The sequence below is a fragment of the Pyricularia oryzae genome, chromosome 7, assembly GCF_000002495.2.
Source record: "Pyricularia oryzae 70-15 chromosome 7, whole genome shotgun sequence".
Taxonomy (NCBI): Eukaryota; Fungi; Ascomycota; class Sordariomycetes; order Magnaporthales; family Pyriculariaceae; genus Pyricularia; species Pyricularia oryzae.
The window spans coordinates 3,284,668-3,303,189 of record NC_017854.1 but is presented as its reverse complement, the minus strand read 5'-3'; the positions used below and the strand labels follow the sequence as shown (position 1 = coordinate 3,303,189).

Sequence of the window (18,522 nt, the reverse complement as noted above, 5' to 3'; positions counted from 1 at the left end):
AGGTTTTAGCAATAAGGGCTTATAAATTTGAATCCGTACTTCATTTGTCCTGCTTTTGGCAATGTTCTTTTAGCATTTGTTATAGTAACACTGGGCAAAAAGAGCATAAGTGTCGGCGTTATCGATGCTTTTCTCGGCAGAAAGGCTGAAAATGATAACAGGGTGTTAGAAGTTTAAAAAAAGAAAATATAATAAAAAATAAACAAGACTTACCCCTCAATCCCATCCCATTCATATCCATGATCGTCAACATCTATATCCGTTAAAATTTGCACAAAGTTGTTAGCAAATGTCTCTTTGAATTGAAATTTGAATTATCTGGCAACCCCTTAAGTCCGACCTTTGGGGAAAAACTTACCAAAAGTGGCATGCGACATCTCATGCAGTAGTAGAACATCTTGGTAATAACCCCGACGAGCTCTACCCGTGGCTTCAAGCTTAAAAAATCCTGGACAAATATAAATTTTGTGCTGCTTCGGAAGGCTGTAAGCATTCCACTTTGTACCTTTTGGTGCACAATTGTAGAGTTCAGTCTGACAGAGGACAGTAATGTCTGAACTTTCGCCCCGACACTCATGCCACATTTTCCAATATCTATCTCGAACGATTGTCTTATAATCATCGCTCTTGGTTTTGAAAAACTCATAAAACAGCTATGGATCTTTATCAACGCCGTGATAAGCAGAAGCAGATAGTGTAGCGCAGCTGAATGGATATACGTTAACAACATTTTATATTCTAAGTAATGGTTGACCTACCCTGCCAAAGCTGTATTTATTTCTTCTTCTTGCCATGTTGTACACTTATTGTCTTCTCCAATATGGGCACGTTTTTCCATAGAATGGATGTTGCCGGTACTTTTTGCTCGGAAAGAATTAATACATACTCCAATATTTCCTAGCTTGCAGCTTTCCAGAGCCGAGGTATTTACTTACTGAACGGTATCCCATTCTGCGCTGAGTATGGTACTTGGGATATATTTTGACTCATCCGAGTTTTCAGCTTGCTTAGGTTGCGTAAAAGCATATGTACCAACCTGCAAAACTGCGACAAGACTAACAAATTGAGCAATGTGCGAGCTCTTCATTGTAAATAACAGTGAGTGTGAAAATCATAAGCGTAAAAAAGGCAGTTTCTATTCACAGTAGAGAATAGCAATGCTGTCAAAATAGTAACGGGCGACTACCTCGCATAAAATCTACCTTTTAGTGACGGGTTAACGCGCCCTCATATATTATTTCTTACTACCAATTTTGACACGCTGTTTTACTTTGCCTTTGCTCACTCCTATAGCATAGCGTGTTATCAAGCAAAGAGATCCGCTATGGTAAGCTAAAATGTACTGTAATTACTGAGTTAAGGAACTGATTACATGTAACATTGCATTTCTAATGCATTTCCATTATATGAGCAAGTTAGCATTCCTGTACTCCGGAAATCCAAAGAAATTAATGCGCTTTACAACTTTCCTTATTCAATCTCTATTTGATCGGTCAGATCGCAGCTAATATTTCCGTCCCGTGCCGCATATCGCGGCATCGTTTCCAGCTTACCGTAGCTGTTAGTCTCGCCGTGGCCAAATCCTAAGCCCGCCTCGCCTGGCGGGCTGCCAACCAACGAAGCCCGGGCCTCGCATTTGTTTAAAAATCTGCCCTCCGCCTGCTCGCTTCGACTGTGCGCACCGCAGCATGACGCGCAGAGGAACAGGCCGTCCGTCTGGTCCTGGCATGCTGACAAAGGCTGGCTCGAGGGATGTCCTGAGTCCACGGATCATTGGACTGGTTCAGGAGCATCGTGGGCTGTTGGAAGCGGGCTGACTTTCGACCCTCGTTCAACTCACGGAGGATTTGGATCTCAGTTGGGTCTGTGTTGTTTCAACCCGTGTCAATGACAACGTCTATCCTCTGGAGGTGGTGATGCGTCGGGACGGGCGCCTGCTTGGGCACCACCGAGTGCGAGACCGTCTTGCCGCCGTCGATCATGCTGAACACGACGGTAACCTTCCCGTCCCCAACCGCCGAGTCGGTCACAAAAAGAAAGAGGATTTCTTGATCAATCGATGATGAGTTGCATCCCGCATTTGAACACTAGAAATTGCATATAGATAGTTCGTTCAAAATTGTATGGAGGCATGTGCGGTCTTTACAAGTTGACAAAAGCGGCATCACATCTTAGCCGCTCTTGTGCACACGCGCGGTCCCCTCCAGCGGCATGATGGCGACCTAGCCCATCTTGAGGACGGGCGATGCATTTACAATACCATCTTTGAGGTCGCTGGCTTACTCTAACAACTCGTGCTTGCTCAACGCCTTGAACTTCTCGGCCACCATACACTCCATGTGGTGCGAATAACAGGCCGGCTTGACCTTGAGTCCTCTGCAAAAGAGTGTGTCTGCTTTCAGTTTCTTCTCAATAGGCCGTGTGCCATCAAGGTCTCCCAACAAAATTTACTTTGAGGGTTCTTGACACACGCCAATCCCGAAAATGACTCAGGTTATGTGTAAACCCAGGAATATCACAGTAAGGAGGACCTTGCTAAACTGGATTTCGGATTTGACCGAAATCTATTGAACTCTCTAAACATAAAGTATGCTATAATTATGGGCGGATAATGCTATAAAAAGTGAATTAATGCAAATTAGTATTGGCAAGTACAGCTATAACAAGTCAATTAATGAGAATTATCAATCTTAGAATATGAGCCCCATTATTGGTATTTACTTCAAATTCCCGACGGACAGGCCAATACCCTCGTCCTGGAAAATTTCAATAATTGTAAAAGCTTTTTGAATCTACCTATTTCGATTTGTTAAGACCCGGGATCTACCTACAAGTACTGACATTTGTACTGTACTTGGGCAGGAATTAATAGGCTACCTTCTGACCCTTTAACATAGAAGTTTCCAAGTCTTTTCCATCATCACTCTCCAATCAGTCACTCCTTTTCTCACTCTAGTTCTTTTTTTTGCCCCCCGGCCATAATTTACGTATTGCTTTTGTTTTCTTACTTCGCACAGCTATATCGAGCCCATTTCCCTAAGATGCGCTTCACCACCGTATTGCCTACCGGCGCTGCGATCCTGTCCCTTCTCTCGAATGGCGCCCTAGCGACGCCCGCTGCTGCCGGGTCTTCGGAGGACATGCCAATCGAGACCCTCCAGCAACTCTCGGGCCGCAAGCCTACAAAAAATCGAAAACTACTCGACCAGTATGCGCAAGACATGCAACGTGATCCGCCGCCGCGGGGCATGATACCGCTTCCGTCTCACGTGGACGCGTTCCAGGTTCCAGAAGCCACGCAAATGTACGCGCCTGGTTATGACCTCAATAAAGCGCCGTGCAGGATTGTTATTTACAGGCCCACAAACCCGATTGGAGGCACAGGGGAAGAATACTTTATGGGGAATGTAGCGCCTGGGGGTGTGGGCCGCTTCGACGAATATATCTGCAAAGCATCCAAGGATTGCCTAAGGCCTACCTGCTTTGACATGCCTTTTGGATTCAGGTACTTCGGTCGTCATATGAGATATGAACACGTATTGGACTTCCAATACGGCCGGATTGGTATCAAAGAGGCCGAAGACAGGTACCAGAAATTACAGGCAGAGGAGCAAGCTCGAAGGGAACAAGATCGTAGGGAGGCGGAGCTAAACCCCCCGCAATCTAAGCCCAAGTCATGGTGGGCACCCTTGACGCCCTGGCAACAATGAAAAAGTAGGCACATCACGAAGCACTTAGTAATTATTTATATAAAGCATTTATCGCCCTATATTCTGACCTATGCAAATGGTAAAATTCAAGCGTAGTACAGCTCCGAAGGGTTACTGTCGCTAAAAGTATTACATTTGCCTAGCAGCCTAGGTACACATCGCTGAACTTTACATGCCCAAAATTGCCCTTGTAAAATGAACTAGATATGAGGCAGCAAAGCCGGCATTATTTGACCACCTGCTTCCCCTCCCTCTGATGCATCGGTCTTCTTTTCCGTCACAAATGGGCAATCTCATAGTACTGCCTTACGGCTCGGTGGACGGCTTGTGCCAGCGCCGCGACCTCATCTGGCCTCTGCGGGGGCGAATGACCCCCCGAGTGCATTAGAAACCTGGCCAGGCGAGGCTCGCACAACTCTCGCACAGCCTCGGCGGACTCCCTCATGTATACAAAGTCCCTTCGGCCGTGGGCGTGCACGGTCGGTATTGCGAGCCTCGTGTTTAAATCGGCGGGAGTCTTTGCGTCATCGGCCAAGCAGATGAGGCGGGGGTGCAATGGGCGCGGTACCTCCGCAGGGTCGGCGCCTGGTCGGAAGAAGTAATTGTTGTCGTAGCCGGCCGCCGTGGCGCCGATGCTACACGAGACTGTGAATATATGCAGAAGGACGTCCCGCAACTCGGATGCTAATCGATGTTGGTGTGATTCTCGGGGCAGCGGGTTTCGCAAAGGGTCGCAGAGGTGTTGAGCTGCTTTCTCAAGCGTGCGGCAATCGGCCGAAAAGGGTACGATGGTGGAAAGGAAAATGGCGAATTTAAAGTCCGGGGTAAATCCATCCTGTTGTTGATGGTATAGGTAGGCAAGTGCTATTGCCCCGCCCTGACTGAAGCCGAGGACACCATCAAAAGGTCCGTGTTTGGAAATAACTTTGCGGAGACATTTGTGGGATTCGAGAATGTCTGATGGAGCATAGCCCTGTGTATATGTGTAGAATGGACCTGGGCTGTCTTTTTCGATGCCTGTTTGTTTTCTCCCCGACGATTAGGCCGATTGAAGGACGACTGGACAAGACGTTTTGAACTGACCAGGTCCGCGCGTCGATTCAAAAAAGCCGTCTATACACACAATTTCGTAGTAGTCGTCCACGGCGCGGATGAAGGCGGAGAGCTGGGCGCGCAAGATTTTGGCGGAGCAGCCCATCCCGTGGAGCGCTAGTATTCGCATTCGAGACATGTCTGCTGCGGTGACGATCTATCCTTGTAACTGCTGTCCCGGGTGCTGACGTTCGCAGTCCCGCCTTGTGCCGTTCTGTCGGTGTAGAGCTTGACACGTCTAACAGCTAGGAAATGCTGAGCGCTCAAGAGTAGGAGAAACATGATGAAATTTCGACTGGTCGCTGGTCGCAGATGAATGACTAGGAGGACGTAGATGATGAAACACAAAGCGATGTGCTCGGGCCAGGGGGAAGGGGGCCCAATCCTGCATTTTCTATAACGGATCGGGTCAAAGATGTCCGGATCGAAAGCCGATGTTGAGGATCTAGGCTTTTCATCACCTCAGTTTGCTAAAGTATAGTGCTAAATCTTGCTGATTTGGGAAGGTTATATTCTGCCTAGCACAGAGTTTAACGTCCGTCAACATCTTGGGACGAAACGGTAGTATCCCCTACTGGGTCCGGACCTGTGGTGGTTTTGGCCCCTTCGGTAAAGTATAATCTAGGATGAACAATTTTAGCAGCATTGCGTGTGGCTCAATATTTACCTCGGTTTCTCCAACATGAGACCAAAACCCAATCCGCGGCACTGCCCGCATTAGAGTATAATATCAGGGAAACTCCTTCGACTTTCCAAAGGTTATGCATATTCGCACATCGGTGATCGAATACGAGTAACCTCGTCAAAATAACACGCGCCAAGCTTTCATGTCATTGGAATAATCGATACCCCGGAGAGCATTGTGCGATTTCAGCTGCACAGGAATATGTTAACAAAAAGAAAACAACCCATCGCCATTATCGTGCTGCGTGAGGGCGGGAAGTGGAAGAAGTGACGCAACTGGTGCGATTTGAGCTCCAGCTCCCAGAGCGTGTCGAGGATACTGGTCGAGGTCGTCGAGAAAACCAAGATACGTGAGGATTGTTTTCTTTTTTTAGGGGGGGCTTATTACGTCTATTATATATTGCATTCGAGTTTTGGATTTACTTCTCAGGAATTTATCGTGGTTTGTTTCTCGGGTCTACATCGTCAGTGATTTTCTTTTATTCTGACAAATGTCACGTCATTTCCAAATCCAAACAAAAATAAAATAGCAAAATAACTCGGAGTAGAAGCAAATTTGAAATTGGAACCCTAAATGTTCGCAAAACATTGATCCCAACGCCCTCCATTCCTAGCAAAATCCAAGCTCAAAATGAATTTGCTAAGGGTGCACCTCCCCATGCGATCAGCACCGCAATTAGAAAGTGTCATTACCCGTTCATTAATCAAAACCCTCACCAGTTCTTCCTTATGTCCCGTGCAAATCATTTTCTCAACGTACATCCTCGCACCCATAGGCGATACCAAACTGGATGAAAATCCACCAAGCTCCTTTGGGGTTGCGATTTTATTGGTGGGAATTTTTGTTGTTCCAGAGGCCGGGGCGTTAAATAGCCCCAACGCCGCGTAAATCCCTATCATATCGTCCGTATGGCTAAAATCAGCATACAATTTGCCTTGTAGGGGGAAGGTTTCCGGGTTCCTGTCAAGTGTCGTATTGGTACTGGTTTGATCTTGGACTGGGCTTCGGGTTAATCGTGCAATAAGTTCGTTTACCCATCCCACGCCCATAGTTGGGCCCAAAGGATTACCGTTTCCGTATCTGTACCATTTTTGCACGCTGGACAAGTAACCATATTTTACCCAATCTGCTTCCGTAAACAGATTGCAAAGCGGTGAAAGTTGGCCAGTTTTTTCGAAGTTCGCCGTTGTTTCCATGGTGCACAGTCCCATAAGATTTACAACGTCTTGACCGGTTAACCCAGCACCTTGGAAATCCGAGTTTATGCGTTGTATAAGACCGGCCATAATTGTATCGACCACTTCCTTTTCGAATTTTTTGGAGTAAGATTTTTCAAATTTCGGGCAAGCTTTATTGTTCAAGGTATTATTAAACCCATGTCCGTGAGGGAGCGCCACAGCTTTGTAGGGAAAGGTTTCTGGTCTAGCCCGGCCTTTATCTGTTATAGAAGCTCGATGGAAACCCTTAGCCCAGAGTTCTGCGCTATCAAACACGCGTTTTTTGTCATCATAGCGAATAAATGGTTCGTTCCTTCTGGCCAGATTTTGGTATCTTTGGTAAAAATAATACCCGGAGTTCTCTGTTTGCCGACGGCCCAAATCATTCAATTCCTCGACTCCGAGATTGTATTTGTAGTTTTTAATGTAGTTATTCAATACGCCACTACCGGTACGTGAGGTTTGGAGTCGGTGAATCGTGTTCGAGAATTTCCGCCCGGTTTGAGCGGTTGGGTATCGAGCCCCGTGCCTCTGAAGGACTTGGGCAAACGTAATGCTACACCCTGGCAAGGTAGCAGAGGAATCATAATCCGATGGTGCTGACGGTGCAACGAAAAATGGTGCATACTGGCCCCAATTATGAGTGATTGCTGCTTTAAATTGAAAACCGCGGGCTGGCGCATCAAAAACAGAAACTTGAGCATTGGCTACGATTGCCAGCGAAATGAAGCTTAGAAATATCGAATTGAACAACATGGCTATGATTGAAAAAAGTGAAGCGGCTCGAATATGAAACTAATATAAAAGTGCTACATTTCATACTAACCACCATTGCGTCGCGGCGGTTACAGTAAATTATATATCTCATTGTCGAAGGGGGGAAAAAAATACCGGCTTAATTGTATGCAAGCTTGAGGTTCTAAATTAAGCTACTGTTAGAATGCAGCATTGACGAATTACTATGTATAGCTGGACGACGGTTGTGACAATAAGTCGAGTGCAGTGCTTTAAATTGTCCACACTATAATTAGAATGTAACTTACTATTACCCGACGAACTCTCCCACCGGCCGCCGCCAAACGTTCATTGCAACGCTGAGGTGATTTGATTTACGTTAATGCAGTTCGAATTATATAAATAAATGTTTCTTCCTCTTTTTGGCAAATTTGTACATTGGGACCAGTTTTCCCGTAATTACCACGGCGCCAAATGGCCGCTAACGTTATATATCCCCTCACTGCACCCCCAAATTTATCACTCTCAGCCATGTAAATTAAATATTAAAACCTTGTACAAAGCGAAACTTTAACTAGTTGCGGCCACTTATGCGGCCTCTATTTATTTTACCCACAGAATACGATACCAGGGGAAGATGTTACTGACTTAAGGCGTGCCAAAACCCCCCACGGGCCAAGCCCGCTAATTAAGTTTGTAAATACCAGCCCATCGTGCAAATAAATTGCGGGCTGATGGGTTTTAACCCATGGCCCCCCGTGGGCCCCCGTACGCGGGTTTTGGAATACCTTAGGACTCAACTTACTATCACAAAGGATATTCCAAGGGGACGAAGCTGTAATACAGGGGCGATTGTGTTTACAATTGGAGACCTAAGTGACAAAACGGAAGACTAGCACGCAATACCAATCGCATACACGCGCCGAACATAATAATATTTGTATGATATATTATTATAAATAAGTTAAATGCATATGTATCACATCGGATATATAACGCTTCTATTAATTATTATTAAACTAGTGATTTAACTCAATATATTTTGCATAAAAATAACTTCTAAGTTGAAATAAATCATACAAAGAAGTTTTCTTATTTAACGTTAAATGTTTATTGACGAAATCAGAATACAGGTTGCCTCAGCGAGTCATCTATGAGTAGCTGGCTGGCCGGGGCGGGTACCGAAGGGATAGCACGCATGACTGTCACTACCTAGGTACTTTTCTTATCTTTACAAAAAATCCACAGGTGCTGTAGAAGCACAAAGACGGTAATGCCTATCCTGGCGTTACATTTTTGGAATATGGCGGAACTGGAATCTACCATAGTCCGCAAACAGCGAAAAAGAGAGAGAAAGAAAGAAAAAGAAAGAGAGAGAAAAAGAAAAAAAAGAAAAAAAAAGAAAAAAAGAGAGAGAGAAAAAGAGAGAGAGAGAGAGAAAGACAATTTGTCATTTGGTAACGTTTGAGAACTAGTCACTTCGAAACCCAGTTCTTATACCGAGCGCAGCCATGGAGGAGAGTTTTGCAGGTATCGCAACTCCCTCGAGCCGCATGCCTCGCATTGCAACTGAAGAAGATCTTGATAAAAGAATCATTAGGTTCTCGCGGAGTACAGACCATGAAATGCTACTACTAGGTCGCCCAAAATCTGGATTGCGTTGAGTGTCGACTAACGCAGAGATATGAAAACCCAACTTTGTGCGGGCTCAGATATCCCATCTGGCAGAGATTACCACTCTGCTCTTTCACATCAGGGCATACAACACGAACCTCAACGCGACCTGTGGATCTTGCGGAACAGCTTATTGGTTTACCCGCCGCTAACGGGCACTTCGCATCCCATCTGAACTTTGCAAAAAAGATTGATGCACTCCAAAGTCTAGACGAATGAATCGCTTTATCATAAATCTAGTTCGAGGTATGGTATCCCATCAAATCCTTCTACATATATGCATATCCTCATAAATACATCGCTTCCCACCAACCCGAGTAAAACTGAGGCCGCCCGATCAGAGACAGCATTCATCGGCGCTTGGTGGCGGTCGTGTTGCCGCTGGCCTGGTTGGCAATGGCGGTCATGTTCTTGTTGCCGACCTTGATCAGGGTCTTTTCCTTGGGCAGGCGGTCGAGGACAGCGTCGGACAGGTGCAGAGTGTCCTTGACGACCTGGCGAGGGGTGAGGGCCAACCACTGCGACACGCTAATGTCGCTGAACTTCTTGGCCTGCAGGACCTCGAGGAAGACGACGTCCTCGGTGCCAGTGTTCTCGATGTAGTGCGACTCGGCGGTGCGGATGTAGCCGACGTCTCCGGCGGTGTAGTCAAAGGTGCGCGACGACGAAGGGGCAGAGAAGACGGTCATGCGGGCCGATCCCTGCAGGAAAAAGTTCCACTCGTCCGAGGTGGTGTGCCAGTGCAGCTCGCGCATGGCGCCGGGCTCGACGGTCACGAGGGCGGCGGAGAACATCTCGGCGATGGGGAAGGTGGCCGGATCCAGGATCTTGACGGAGCCGCCGGGGGTCTGGAAGGGCTTCTGCTGAGACCAGTGGTAGGTGTACGAGTTGGGGGCGGTGATGGAGCCGGCCGACCCGGTGATGTTTTGCTGCTGGATGTCCTCGGGGGCGGGGGTGCCGTTGAAGATGAAGAGCTCTTCCGTGGGCAGGTCCTTGAGGGCCGAGATGTCGACCTCGAAGTTCTTGGCGATGACCGACTCGGGGTTGCGCATCATGGTCTCGGTGGCGAGGAAGGTGGCGTCCTCGGAGAAGTCACCCTCGTCGAAGACCAGGAGGAACTCGCAGCCCTCGTCGAGGGCCTGGAGCGAGTGGGGGATTCCGGGCGGGAAGAACCACACGTCTCCGGCGGTGACGTCGTCGACGAAGCTCTGGCCGTCCTCGTTCATGGCGGCGACGCGGACACCGCCCTTGAGCACGAGGGCCCACTCTCCCGAGGTGTGCCAGTGGAGCTCACGGTACGCGCCGGGCTCGAGGCGCATGTCGACACCGGCCATGGCCGTGGCGACGGGCAGGACGGCGGTGTTTTGCTGGCGAGCCCAGCCCGAGTTCTTGCCGTTGCCGAGCTTGTTGTGGCTCAGGGACATGGGCCACTGCGAGTTGGGAACATCGCCCTTGTCCGAGGTGGGAGGAGCAAAGAGGTCGGGGTTGAGCCTCTCGTACTCGTAGGTGCCTGGATAAGTAGTGTTGCCACTGGTGTCAGTCGCCGTTCTTGCAAGAAGATGCCAACGATCCCCCGGTTTTTTTTTTTTTTTTTTTTTTTTTTTTTTTTTTTTCTTTTTTTGGCCGGCCGGCCGGCCGGCTGGGGCGGGGCAGAGAAACTCACGAGGACCCGGGTCGGTAGAGCCCCTGCTACCCCTGATGGGCTGCGGGACCTCGACGCTGTTGAAGTCGAGGAAGAGGCCAAGCTTGGAGTCCGCCTCCTGGCCGGTGACCAACTGGGGGTTGGGAACCTTGGCCGAGTCACCTCCCTTGACGGGCGGGCGGGGAGCAATGCCACCCTGAAGGTTGATGGAGCCTCGAAGCTGGCCGGTAGGGCCCTGGACGGGAGGCAGAGGAGTGACGCCGCCCTGAGGAGCGGGGTTCTGGCCGTAGCTGGCGGGCATCCTGTCGGGGTTGGGTTCATGTTAGAAGTGCAATTTCTTTTTTGCCCGTCGCCAACATGTCTGCCAGCCATGGTCTCAAAACTTACTGCGGCGCGGGAGCGGCCAAAGCCGGGGCCAGCATGGCCAGTCCTGCAATGAATTGTCTCATCTTGAAGGTTGTCGAGGTTTTGGTTGTAATCTCTCTCACGTATTGGGCTGGAAGTTTCTCAGTTAAGAGAACTCAGGTGATGTTTGGCAAGGACGTTTTAAAGACTGATCCGAGAGGACAGCGAAAGAACGAATGAGATGAGGATGGGTGAGAAGAGTAACGAAAACAAAAACTCAAAAAGGCATCAAGCGGCAGGAAGACCTTTATAGATGATTGCCACCTTGATGCCGGTCATCCCGCGCTGGCACATTCGGCAGCCCAATGGGTTGCAGTTCAGGTAACCGGTACACAAGCCGGCCCGCCCCATACGGGCCTGCCGATCCTTGACTGTCACTGTCACTGCAGCCGTCAAAGGCTAAGTGGGGGTGTAGTGCTTGCTTGGTGGCATTACGAAATCAGAAGAGAAAAAAGTTATGGGGACACACATAATTGCCCGAAGCAGCGGCGTGGTGTTTCCAAGCTCGGGTTGTGGGTTGCATCAATTGCTCTCCCTACCGGCCGATGCTAAATTACTCTCCCATGCAGTCTGTAGTCGAGGCACCACTCTGGGCCCGTTTCCTTCCTCAATGGGTCCGGTTCCGGGCGGGGACGACTAATTCAGATCTTCGAATCAGGGTAGCTTATTAATCCCCTGGTCCTGGTTTGTTGTCTGGAGTCTTACTAGCCGTCAAGCTAGCCTAGGTCTAGTTCTAGTTCTAGTATATGGGATGGGATTCGGGATTTAGGACTTGTCTCGGCATTTCCTGCTTATTCACGCTCACCACCTCTTTTGATTGCAGTAGCCGCACAATGGGGCGAACGCGACCAAACCCATTCCATCTAGGCACCTACTATGGTAAATGTTCAAGCACGGTCGTGGAGATGGTGGATCACTGGCGCCTAATAGCCTGGGAATCTTGGAGAGAACAAACGTAACCAGAAAACCTCACCGATTGACCTACTGTACCTACCCAAGTCAGGTAGTAGTTAGGTGCCTTGCCTAATTACCTAGGCAGCGATTCTCGGACATTTGTGAAATTTAATCGCTGCAGCTACTCTACTACCCTGTAAACCTTTTTCCATTGGCAGCATCGAACGAAAACAAGCTTACTTGGAAGAGGCTGCGCAGTCACGTACGAAGTAGCTTCGTTGATACGTCATATCATCTTTTGACTGATTCGTGAATCTTCACCCATAGACGCAAGGAAGTTGAATCGCGGAAAGTCCCGCATCGAGGTAGGATTGTCTTTTTGCACCACATGGCGTCGTACTGCAGGTGGGAATAACTCGTCATCCACTCCCCCCCCCCCCCCCCTTGTCAATATAGAAAAACATTCCATGTCCAAGTGGCCATTTTGCCCTGTATTTTGGTTAACGTGCCCTGGATTTCGAAGGTGGTAGGGCCAAAATGCCAACGGCCGATTTGATGAGATCCAGGATCAACATTGATTTGCGAGTTAACGTTATTTGTTTTTTTCTTTCCTTTTTCTTTTGTCTTTGGGCGCGACACGCGGATGTTGGCCGGTCAACATACCACCTAGCCGCAAATCTCCCCGCTTCATCCAATGTTGCTTACTCGGAGCAGTTATCCCTAGCGCATGGAAGTGGGGTTCCGGATTCAACGGCAAAAAAACTTTTAAATTTTGAAGCTATCCCCAGCCAACAAACAAATCGCTCAACGCCATCATAGCGACGTCAAGTCTTGAGATGGAGTGGTTTTACCATTTTTTTAGGCACGCACAGACGTAAAATTGCACACACACACACACACACACACACAAACGAATACATACACAAGACACTGTAAATTTGCAGTCTACGAACTGCACAAGTCGCATAGTTGTCCGGAAATGATATACAAAAAATAGCAACATGAAAGATACGCCCCTTCTATAACAGCCAGGTGACGCGGTATCACACGCGGTATAGTTTTCGTTATTAGGAGGTGGCTGGGTTGGTTTTGTCGCTCTTGCCGTGCCTTATCCGTGATAACACGACACATGCACAAAGGAATCCCACTTGCAGGCGTATCCTGGTAAGGATGGGTGGAAACATCGGCATGAAAGTAGCCAATGATGCGAGTTGCTAATAAGCAACGCGAGGGGAACAAGCTTTTTCTTGGGAAGCTTACCGCGCGTGGGGGATGGATCCTCGAGAACCACAAAAGAAACAAAGCCCATTTAACCCCCCCATGCTGAACCTGGTCCATGCATGAGTGATTTCTTTTCTTTGTGTATAACATAACTAGTATGTGTGTGGAATGCTACTCCGCCATGGATCAGGCTTACGCGGCTCAGTTTTACCGAGGGATATCGCTTCTATGTGCATGTAGGTAGTAGCCGCAAGAGTTAATCCTAACCCAAGTCCATTAAAGGGGCTGGATGACTGTAATAATTATTATGCGTGTTTGTACTGGTCATGAACGCGTAATATCTGTAGGGATTAACCTGATTTTGGTTCCTTTCGGCCATATGGATCCAGGATTCTAGAGAATTCTCTACCAATGAAAAAGCTTTACTCGGAATTGGGCAAGTCCTCCCGGCCACTTCCCCTAGTTCCGCACTCTATTTATGCTTTTTGTATTTAGAGTGCCCCCGGATTATCGCAATTTCTCGCCCCCTTTTTCCAATCGCTCCAAGTCGGACGTTATGCAGGATACGTTGAGATAAGCGATGTTTCTTGTAAACGAACCCGTCGACAGGGTTACAGACTTACAGCATTTATTTTCCCCGGGGAAAACTCGGCTACGAAAGGAACTCGTAGTGTGCCAGCGATTGGATGACAGCTGTCAAAAACTACTTGATGTATACTCACGAGGCGACATCAATGTTTCACAATTAGAGGCAAAGGGAAGAAAAGGGGGGTTTTCCAGCAGTGCCGCTTGGATTGTTGTCCTGCAACAATCTCTACAAACTCCACATGGTAATTGCCCAAGTTAGGTACTCAGGAGGCGACCCTGACTTCTTCATTTTTTAAGCTTGAACACCCGTACCTTCGCACTTTGATATCCCTCGTCGTTCCATCAACACCACCCCAGGCCATGAGAAGCGCCCTAAAGGCCTCAGGGTCCGGCTTGCACGAGTCCTAATCAACACATCGCAAATCCGCCGCCATTCTCTCCGTCAGCAGGTACCCCTAACATGCGACATGTTGGCCCGGCTCTCGGCCGACTCAACGGTGCAAAAAAGGCGTGCTTCTTGCGCTCGTACCACTCGTTTGTGATGAACTCTTGGCGACCTGCCTGAGGATCCACATTTCTGACAGAACATCCCGCGTCCTCCTCATGTCGCTGCGCCACCAGATTCTCTTTCCCCGTACCACTACTCCCACAAGTCGCCCCCCCCCCCCCCCCCCCCCCCAACGATTCCTCAACCCGACCGCGACGATGGACCCCCGTAGTGCATCTCGACCGGAACGGTGCGCGCCATTTTTCACGCTGTCGCCGAGGTACGAGGGAATCATATCGGCCAGGTTTCCCTGGCGTACATGTACTGCGCCGCGTGCAGCAGGTGTTGCTCGCCCGCGCCCCGGCAGCGATGACATGATGCGTCAACTGCCACGCCAACATCATGCCGGGGCAGACGGCACCCTGCGTCGACGCCGCGGCCCTTGTTCCCGTCCTCGCCATGCAGGCCGTGGTCAGAAACGCGCCGCTCGAGGGTTTGGGAAGAGCGCACATCTTGTCGTCGGAAGAGTGGAGCAGCGCATTTCGGGTCTTGTAGTCGCTGGAGACCGGCTCGGGAGGTATCCAGGAGTCGGGCTCGCGCAACAGCTGGCCTGGGGAAAAGGGGTCGCCCGGAACTGCTCGTGGGCGCCTCTGACAGTAAGTACAGGCTTGAGGCATCTGGCCCAGGCAGCTCCGAACGGTAATAATTGGCCACCGAGTTGAGGTAGGAAATAATGGTGTTCAAAATGGTAGGCGGCAGTAGCTCAGGCCCGCTCTGGGTGATGAGACATTGACTCAAGTTCCATAATCCCGGCTTTTAAAAGGGCAAGGGCATACGGGTCACGCCGTGGGACTTTGACATGACGGATAGGAGGCCCTGCTGCCAATATGTTTGTCTGTCGAGATCCAGATGCCTTCCGCATCGGGGCCACCATGGGGAGTTTTGGTAACCCTTTCTCCCAGCTTCGCATCAAGAGCTCCCGAGCTATTGTTGTCTTTGATGCTACCCCATTAACACCCGCAGGAGCTGGCTCAGAATAATGAGATACAAGTGTTCCAGAAATTATTACTTTGGTGTATATTATAACCCGTGTTTACCTACTTTTCAACGAAATGGAAGGACTGCCACCTCAGAACAGAGTTTGTCAAGTGTCCCTACACTAACCTATCTAGCAAGTAAATTCTTCCACCTTACCCGGTACGTTGGCTACTTTTCCTAAATCCCCTACATCCCAGCACCCTATTCCCTTCAATGTTAGATATATAAGTACAGGCCAACCGCCCAACGCTACGCCTTTTTGCTACGACAAAACCTGCAAATCAGAAACTCTCCTCGGCATTCAATACTCCGGCTACTATTTGCTCTCACTCAGCGCCTCTATCGCCGTGTTCGATCGCGTCCAATAAGTCCTGCTATCGGCTGCCTGGAATCGAGGTGGCGCAACAAACTTCCAAAAAAAAGAGGTCTGCAGCAATTCGCAGGGATATGATACCGCAAACTACGACCGACTTATTGATTCCTTTTCAGGAATATTACATCTTCAAGCCAGACAATTCTTGGAATCCTTTGAACAAGCTTCACCAAGCTCTTTTTGCCGGGATGGAAACAAAAAAAAAACTACGGGATGCAAAACTTGGCCAACAACTACAGCTAATAAACGAACCATTTACTAACTTCACAAGTACTAACTACCTCCCTTACAAGTTTATCGCTTTTCATCCCCTAGACTCTTCGCAGAGGCCGCCACGACCGGGACCCCAGGAATGGCCGCGCGAGCCGGGGCCTATTATCTTATATGAAGATAAGAATTATCCAGCCTACCGGCCAGGTCAAGCTTGTGGTTGGGATAACAATAGTTACACGTAGTCCTCGTCAGTAGCGAAGCACCAAAATTCAATGTCAGCTCCCGGAGTTGATGGAGTTCCTGTAGGTGACCATAAAGGTACTAGCCAACATGTGGCAGATTATAAGGATTCTATCAATTCTTTCCTTACACTACCTAAACATTACAAAAAGCGTGCCCTTGGAGGAGAGAGCAAAGACATAAAGTCGTTAGAGTCGATCGAGGCCGACAGCAAGGGTAACCAAAGTTGCTGTTTGCTTTCCTTGTTTTTCATCGAGTCTCAAAAGCCTGCACACGGGTGGAGTACGTTACTTGGTTGACCAGCTGGCATATAAAGGTCCCTACCCGGCGGACAAGTGACGGTGGTTGACAGAGGCCCGCACGCAAACTCTGAAAGCAACGAGCAGGTAATTCGCTTTCAACTAGCTAGTAGTTTAACTTACCAATTGTCTCTATTAACGAACCGCAGGATATACAGTGAGGGTTTGGCAAAACAACACTGGTGACAGGAACTGCCTAAGTGTGAGTGAGTTCCTCTATTCCAGGCAATGATTTATTTCTGGTTTGAAATTTCCACTTGTACATTGCTTCATGTAAGACTTGCGCGCCAGTTACTGGCATACTCCGGGGACAGCATTTCATACATTCCACGCACCAGAGAAAGTAAATGACTGATGTTGGGGTGGATAAAGTAAAACGGTCCAGCACACAGGCCGCAGAGGAAATAGTCGCTGAACAGCTTTTATTTATACGGGTACATGTCTTGATTTATTCGTAAACACCAACAAGCCAAAATACATTAGTCGTACGCGTGGCAACTGGAACGCCAAGGCTGGCCGAGACTGGGCCGCCCAACAGCATCAATTCCACACCAGCACGCAACAAAGCCAAGGTACCCCACGTTGGCAACTCCTTACCTGATCAATCAATCTTTATCGCCATCATCGTTGGCCTACGACCGAAGAGATACTTTAAAAGTTGGAGCAAAGCAAACACAAGCGCCACCATGTGCCTCATCAACACGGAAACCTTGAACACCAAGGAGTTCTCCGGTCCCGATATACCGAAATATGCCATCTTGTCGCATATATGGGTGATGATGAGCCAACCCTGCAACAGTAGAAGACCAAGTGGGGTCGGACGCTCCAGGAACTCATCGCCCCGGAACTTGAAATCTTTTTCAACCAGAACTGGCCATGCTTGGGTACCAGGACGACTCTTGAGGGAGATGTTTGCGAAGGCTGCGGGGATTGACGGGGGTGATCTGAAACAGGCTACTTGGCGCTCAACAGAGGGATGGGACAGCCGAACAGAACCCACAGTCGCTACCAAAATGAGTACACAAGCATCTTTACCTTTGACAATCCGTGGTGCGACAGAGTCATGACGCTCCTCGTAGGTGCCGAAGGCATTGGATCAGTCCATTTGCGGATGATTGTCCGAACACTTTCGGTCGACGATGGCAAGGGGCCTTTCCAGAGAGGCCTGAAGCAAAAAGGCATAAAGTAACACGACGCCATGACAAAAGAGCTACTCAACGTCAGAGAGAATTGAACCATCTACAACACGTCAACAACCTCCCACGGACCTGAATCACTTGAACAAGGAGGGCTGGCTACCAGACCCTCGTGGCTCTGTGAGCAGTGTATTCTCCAGCGCGCAGTGGCTGGCTTGCAGAATGGCGCGGATCCATATGAGCCAGCCAGACATGACGAACGTTGGTGGATAGCTGCGACGATTTCCAAGGTACTTCCTGTGCAAGGCAGCCTCGGCTTTAGGGCTCTTCGCCTAGAGGTGACCGACACGGAGGCGTTAGACACAGCTGCTTAATCACAAAGATGGACTTCGACGCGATATTTTGCACAGGGACCGTGCCTTGGTATAATTTTAACTTGGACGAAGAAAAGAAGCTGTGGATGACGTAGTGACCGCCGTGATCCCAGGAGCAGGTATCAACGACCAAGACAAGGCTCTCTACCAAAAGTCCATGCTCCGCGCTAAACATACAAGCAAGCCCCATCATCACTGGGCACACAACAACAAAAAAAACATTTGGTCTAGCGCGCATTGAACAAACCATTTTAATATATCTGTATATAACTGCCCATTGGCACATACTCTCCTTGCAGAACGGGACTAAGTTTAAACAAAGATGCAGCTGGGATTTATTTATCGTATACACAAAAGTTGAAACAGATTCAGACTCCGAAGCCCCCCTCTAAAAAATTTCACCATATCCGACGTCCCATGACCTCGTTAAGTCGGGGTTATCCTGAGCAGCATAACATCTCCTGAGTACTCTGAATTCCCATTCACTGGACTCGTCTGG

General features: G+C 48.8%; 8 protein-coding genes across 8 annotated transcripts; 1 reads left to right on the top strand and 7 right to left on the bottom strand.

Moving 5' to 3' along the window:
• Nucleotides 1–40: 40 nt before the first annotated feature.
• MGG_18091 (uncharacterized protein) lies at nucleotides 41–397 on the bottom strand (the record flags this gene model as incomplete). Its single annotated transcript, XM_003721452.1, has 3 exons — nucleotides 41–66; nucleotides 214–253; nucleotides 359–397. The coding sequence occupies 3 exons, from the start codon at nucleotides 395–397 to the stop codon at nucleotides 41–43; spliced, it is 105 nt and encodes a 34-aa protein (XP_003721500.1).
• A 1,073-nt stretch (nucleotides 398–1,470) lies between these two features.
• MGG_14063 (uncharacterized protein) lies at nucleotides 1,471–1,982 on the bottom strand (the record flags this gene model as incomplete). Its single annotated transcript, XM_003721451.1, has 2 exons — nucleotides 1,471–1,757; nucleotides 1,880–1,982. 2 exons carry the CDS (start codon nucleotides 1,980–1,982, stop codon nucleotides 1,471–1,473), a joined length of 390 nt encoding a protein of 129 aa, XP_003721499.1.
• Nucleotides 1,983–3,041: 1,059 nt separating this feature from the next.
• Nucleotides 3,042–3,710, top strand: MGG_15391 (uncharacterized protein; the record flags this gene model as incomplete). The annotated part of the gene is made up of 1 exon (XM_003721450.1): nucleotides 3,042–3,710. One exon carries the CDS (start codon nucleotides 3,042–3,044, stop codon nucleotides 3,708–3,710), a length of 669 nt encoding a protein of 222 aa, XP_003721498.1.
• Nucleotides 3,711–3,987: 277 nt separating this feature from the next.
• MGG_09592 (uncharacterized protein) lies at nucleotides 3,988–4,941 on the bottom strand (the record flags this gene model as incomplete). Its single annotated transcript, XM_003721449.1, has 2 exons — nucleotides 3,988–4,683; nucleotides 4,834–4,941. The coding sequence occupies 2 exons, from the start codon at nucleotides 4,939–4,941 to the stop codon at nucleotides 3,988–3,990; spliced, it is 804 nt and encodes a 267-aa protein (XP_003721497.1).
• Nucleotides 4,942–6,056: 1,115 nt separating this feature from the next.
• Nucleotides 6,057–7,460, bottom strand: MGG_15390 (3-phytase A; the record flags this gene model as incomplete). The annotated part of the gene is made up of 1 exon (XM_003721448.1): nucleotides 6,057–7,460. One exon carries the CDS (start codon nucleotides 7,458–7,460, stop codon nucleotides 6,057–6,059), a length of 1,404 nt encoding a protein of 467 aa, XP_003721496.1.
• A 1,799-nt stretch (nucleotides 7,461–9,259) lies between these two features.
• Nucleotides 9,260–11,450, bottom strand: MGG_14061 (oxalate decarboxylase oxdD). Its single transcript, XM_003721447.1, has 3 exons — nucleotides 11,143–11,450; nucleotides 10,777–11,057; nucleotides 9,260–10,623 (listed from the first exon to the last, which is right to left on the bottom strand). Exons 1-3 carry the CDS (start codon nucleotides 11,202–11,204, stop codon nucleotides 9,464–9,466), a joined length of 1,503 nt encoding a protein of 500 aa, XP_003721495.1. The 5' UTR covers nucleotides 11,205–11,450; the 3' UTR covers nucleotides 9,260–9,463.
• Nucleotides 11,451–14,271: 2,821 nt separating this feature from the next.
• Nucleotides 14,272–15,027, bottom strand: MGG_18090 (uncharacterized protein; the record flags this gene model as incomplete). Its single annotated transcript, XM_003721446.1, has 1 exon — nucleotides 14,272–15,027. The coding sequence occupies one exon, from the start codon at nucleotides 15,025–15,027 to the stop codon at nucleotides 14,272–14,274; it is 756 nt and encodes a 251-aa protein (XP_003721494.1).
• Nucleotides 15,028–17,114: 2,087 nt separating this feature from the next.
• MGG_09595 (uncharacterized protein) lies at nucleotides 17,115–17,903 on the bottom strand (the record flags this gene model as incomplete). The annotated part of the gene is made up of 2 exons (XM_003721445.1): nucleotides 17,115–17,518; nucleotides 17,813–17,903. 2 exons carry the CDS (start codon nucleotides 17,901–17,903, stop codon nucleotides 17,115–17,117), a joined length of 495 nt encoding a protein of 164 aa, XP_003721493.1.
• Nucleotides 17,904–18,522: the final 619 nt, after the last annotated feature.

What these genes read in the sequence shown, in the direction of transcription:
- MGG_14061 (XM_003721447.1), bottom strand. Translation starts at nt 11,204, where the DNA reads ATGAGACAATTCATTGCAGGACTGGCCATGCTGGCCCCGGCTTTGGCC. An exon ending in TTGGCCGCTCCCGCGCCGCA is followed by an intron (nt 11,058 to 11,142) that starts GTAAGTTTTGAG and finishes CAACCCCGACAG; the next exon opens with GATGCCCGCCAGCTACGGCC. An exon ending in CTCTACCGACCCGGGTCCTC is followed by an intron (nt 10,624 to 10,776) that starts GTGAGTTTCTCT and finishes CTACTTATCCAG; the next exon opens with GCACCTACGAGTACGAGAGG.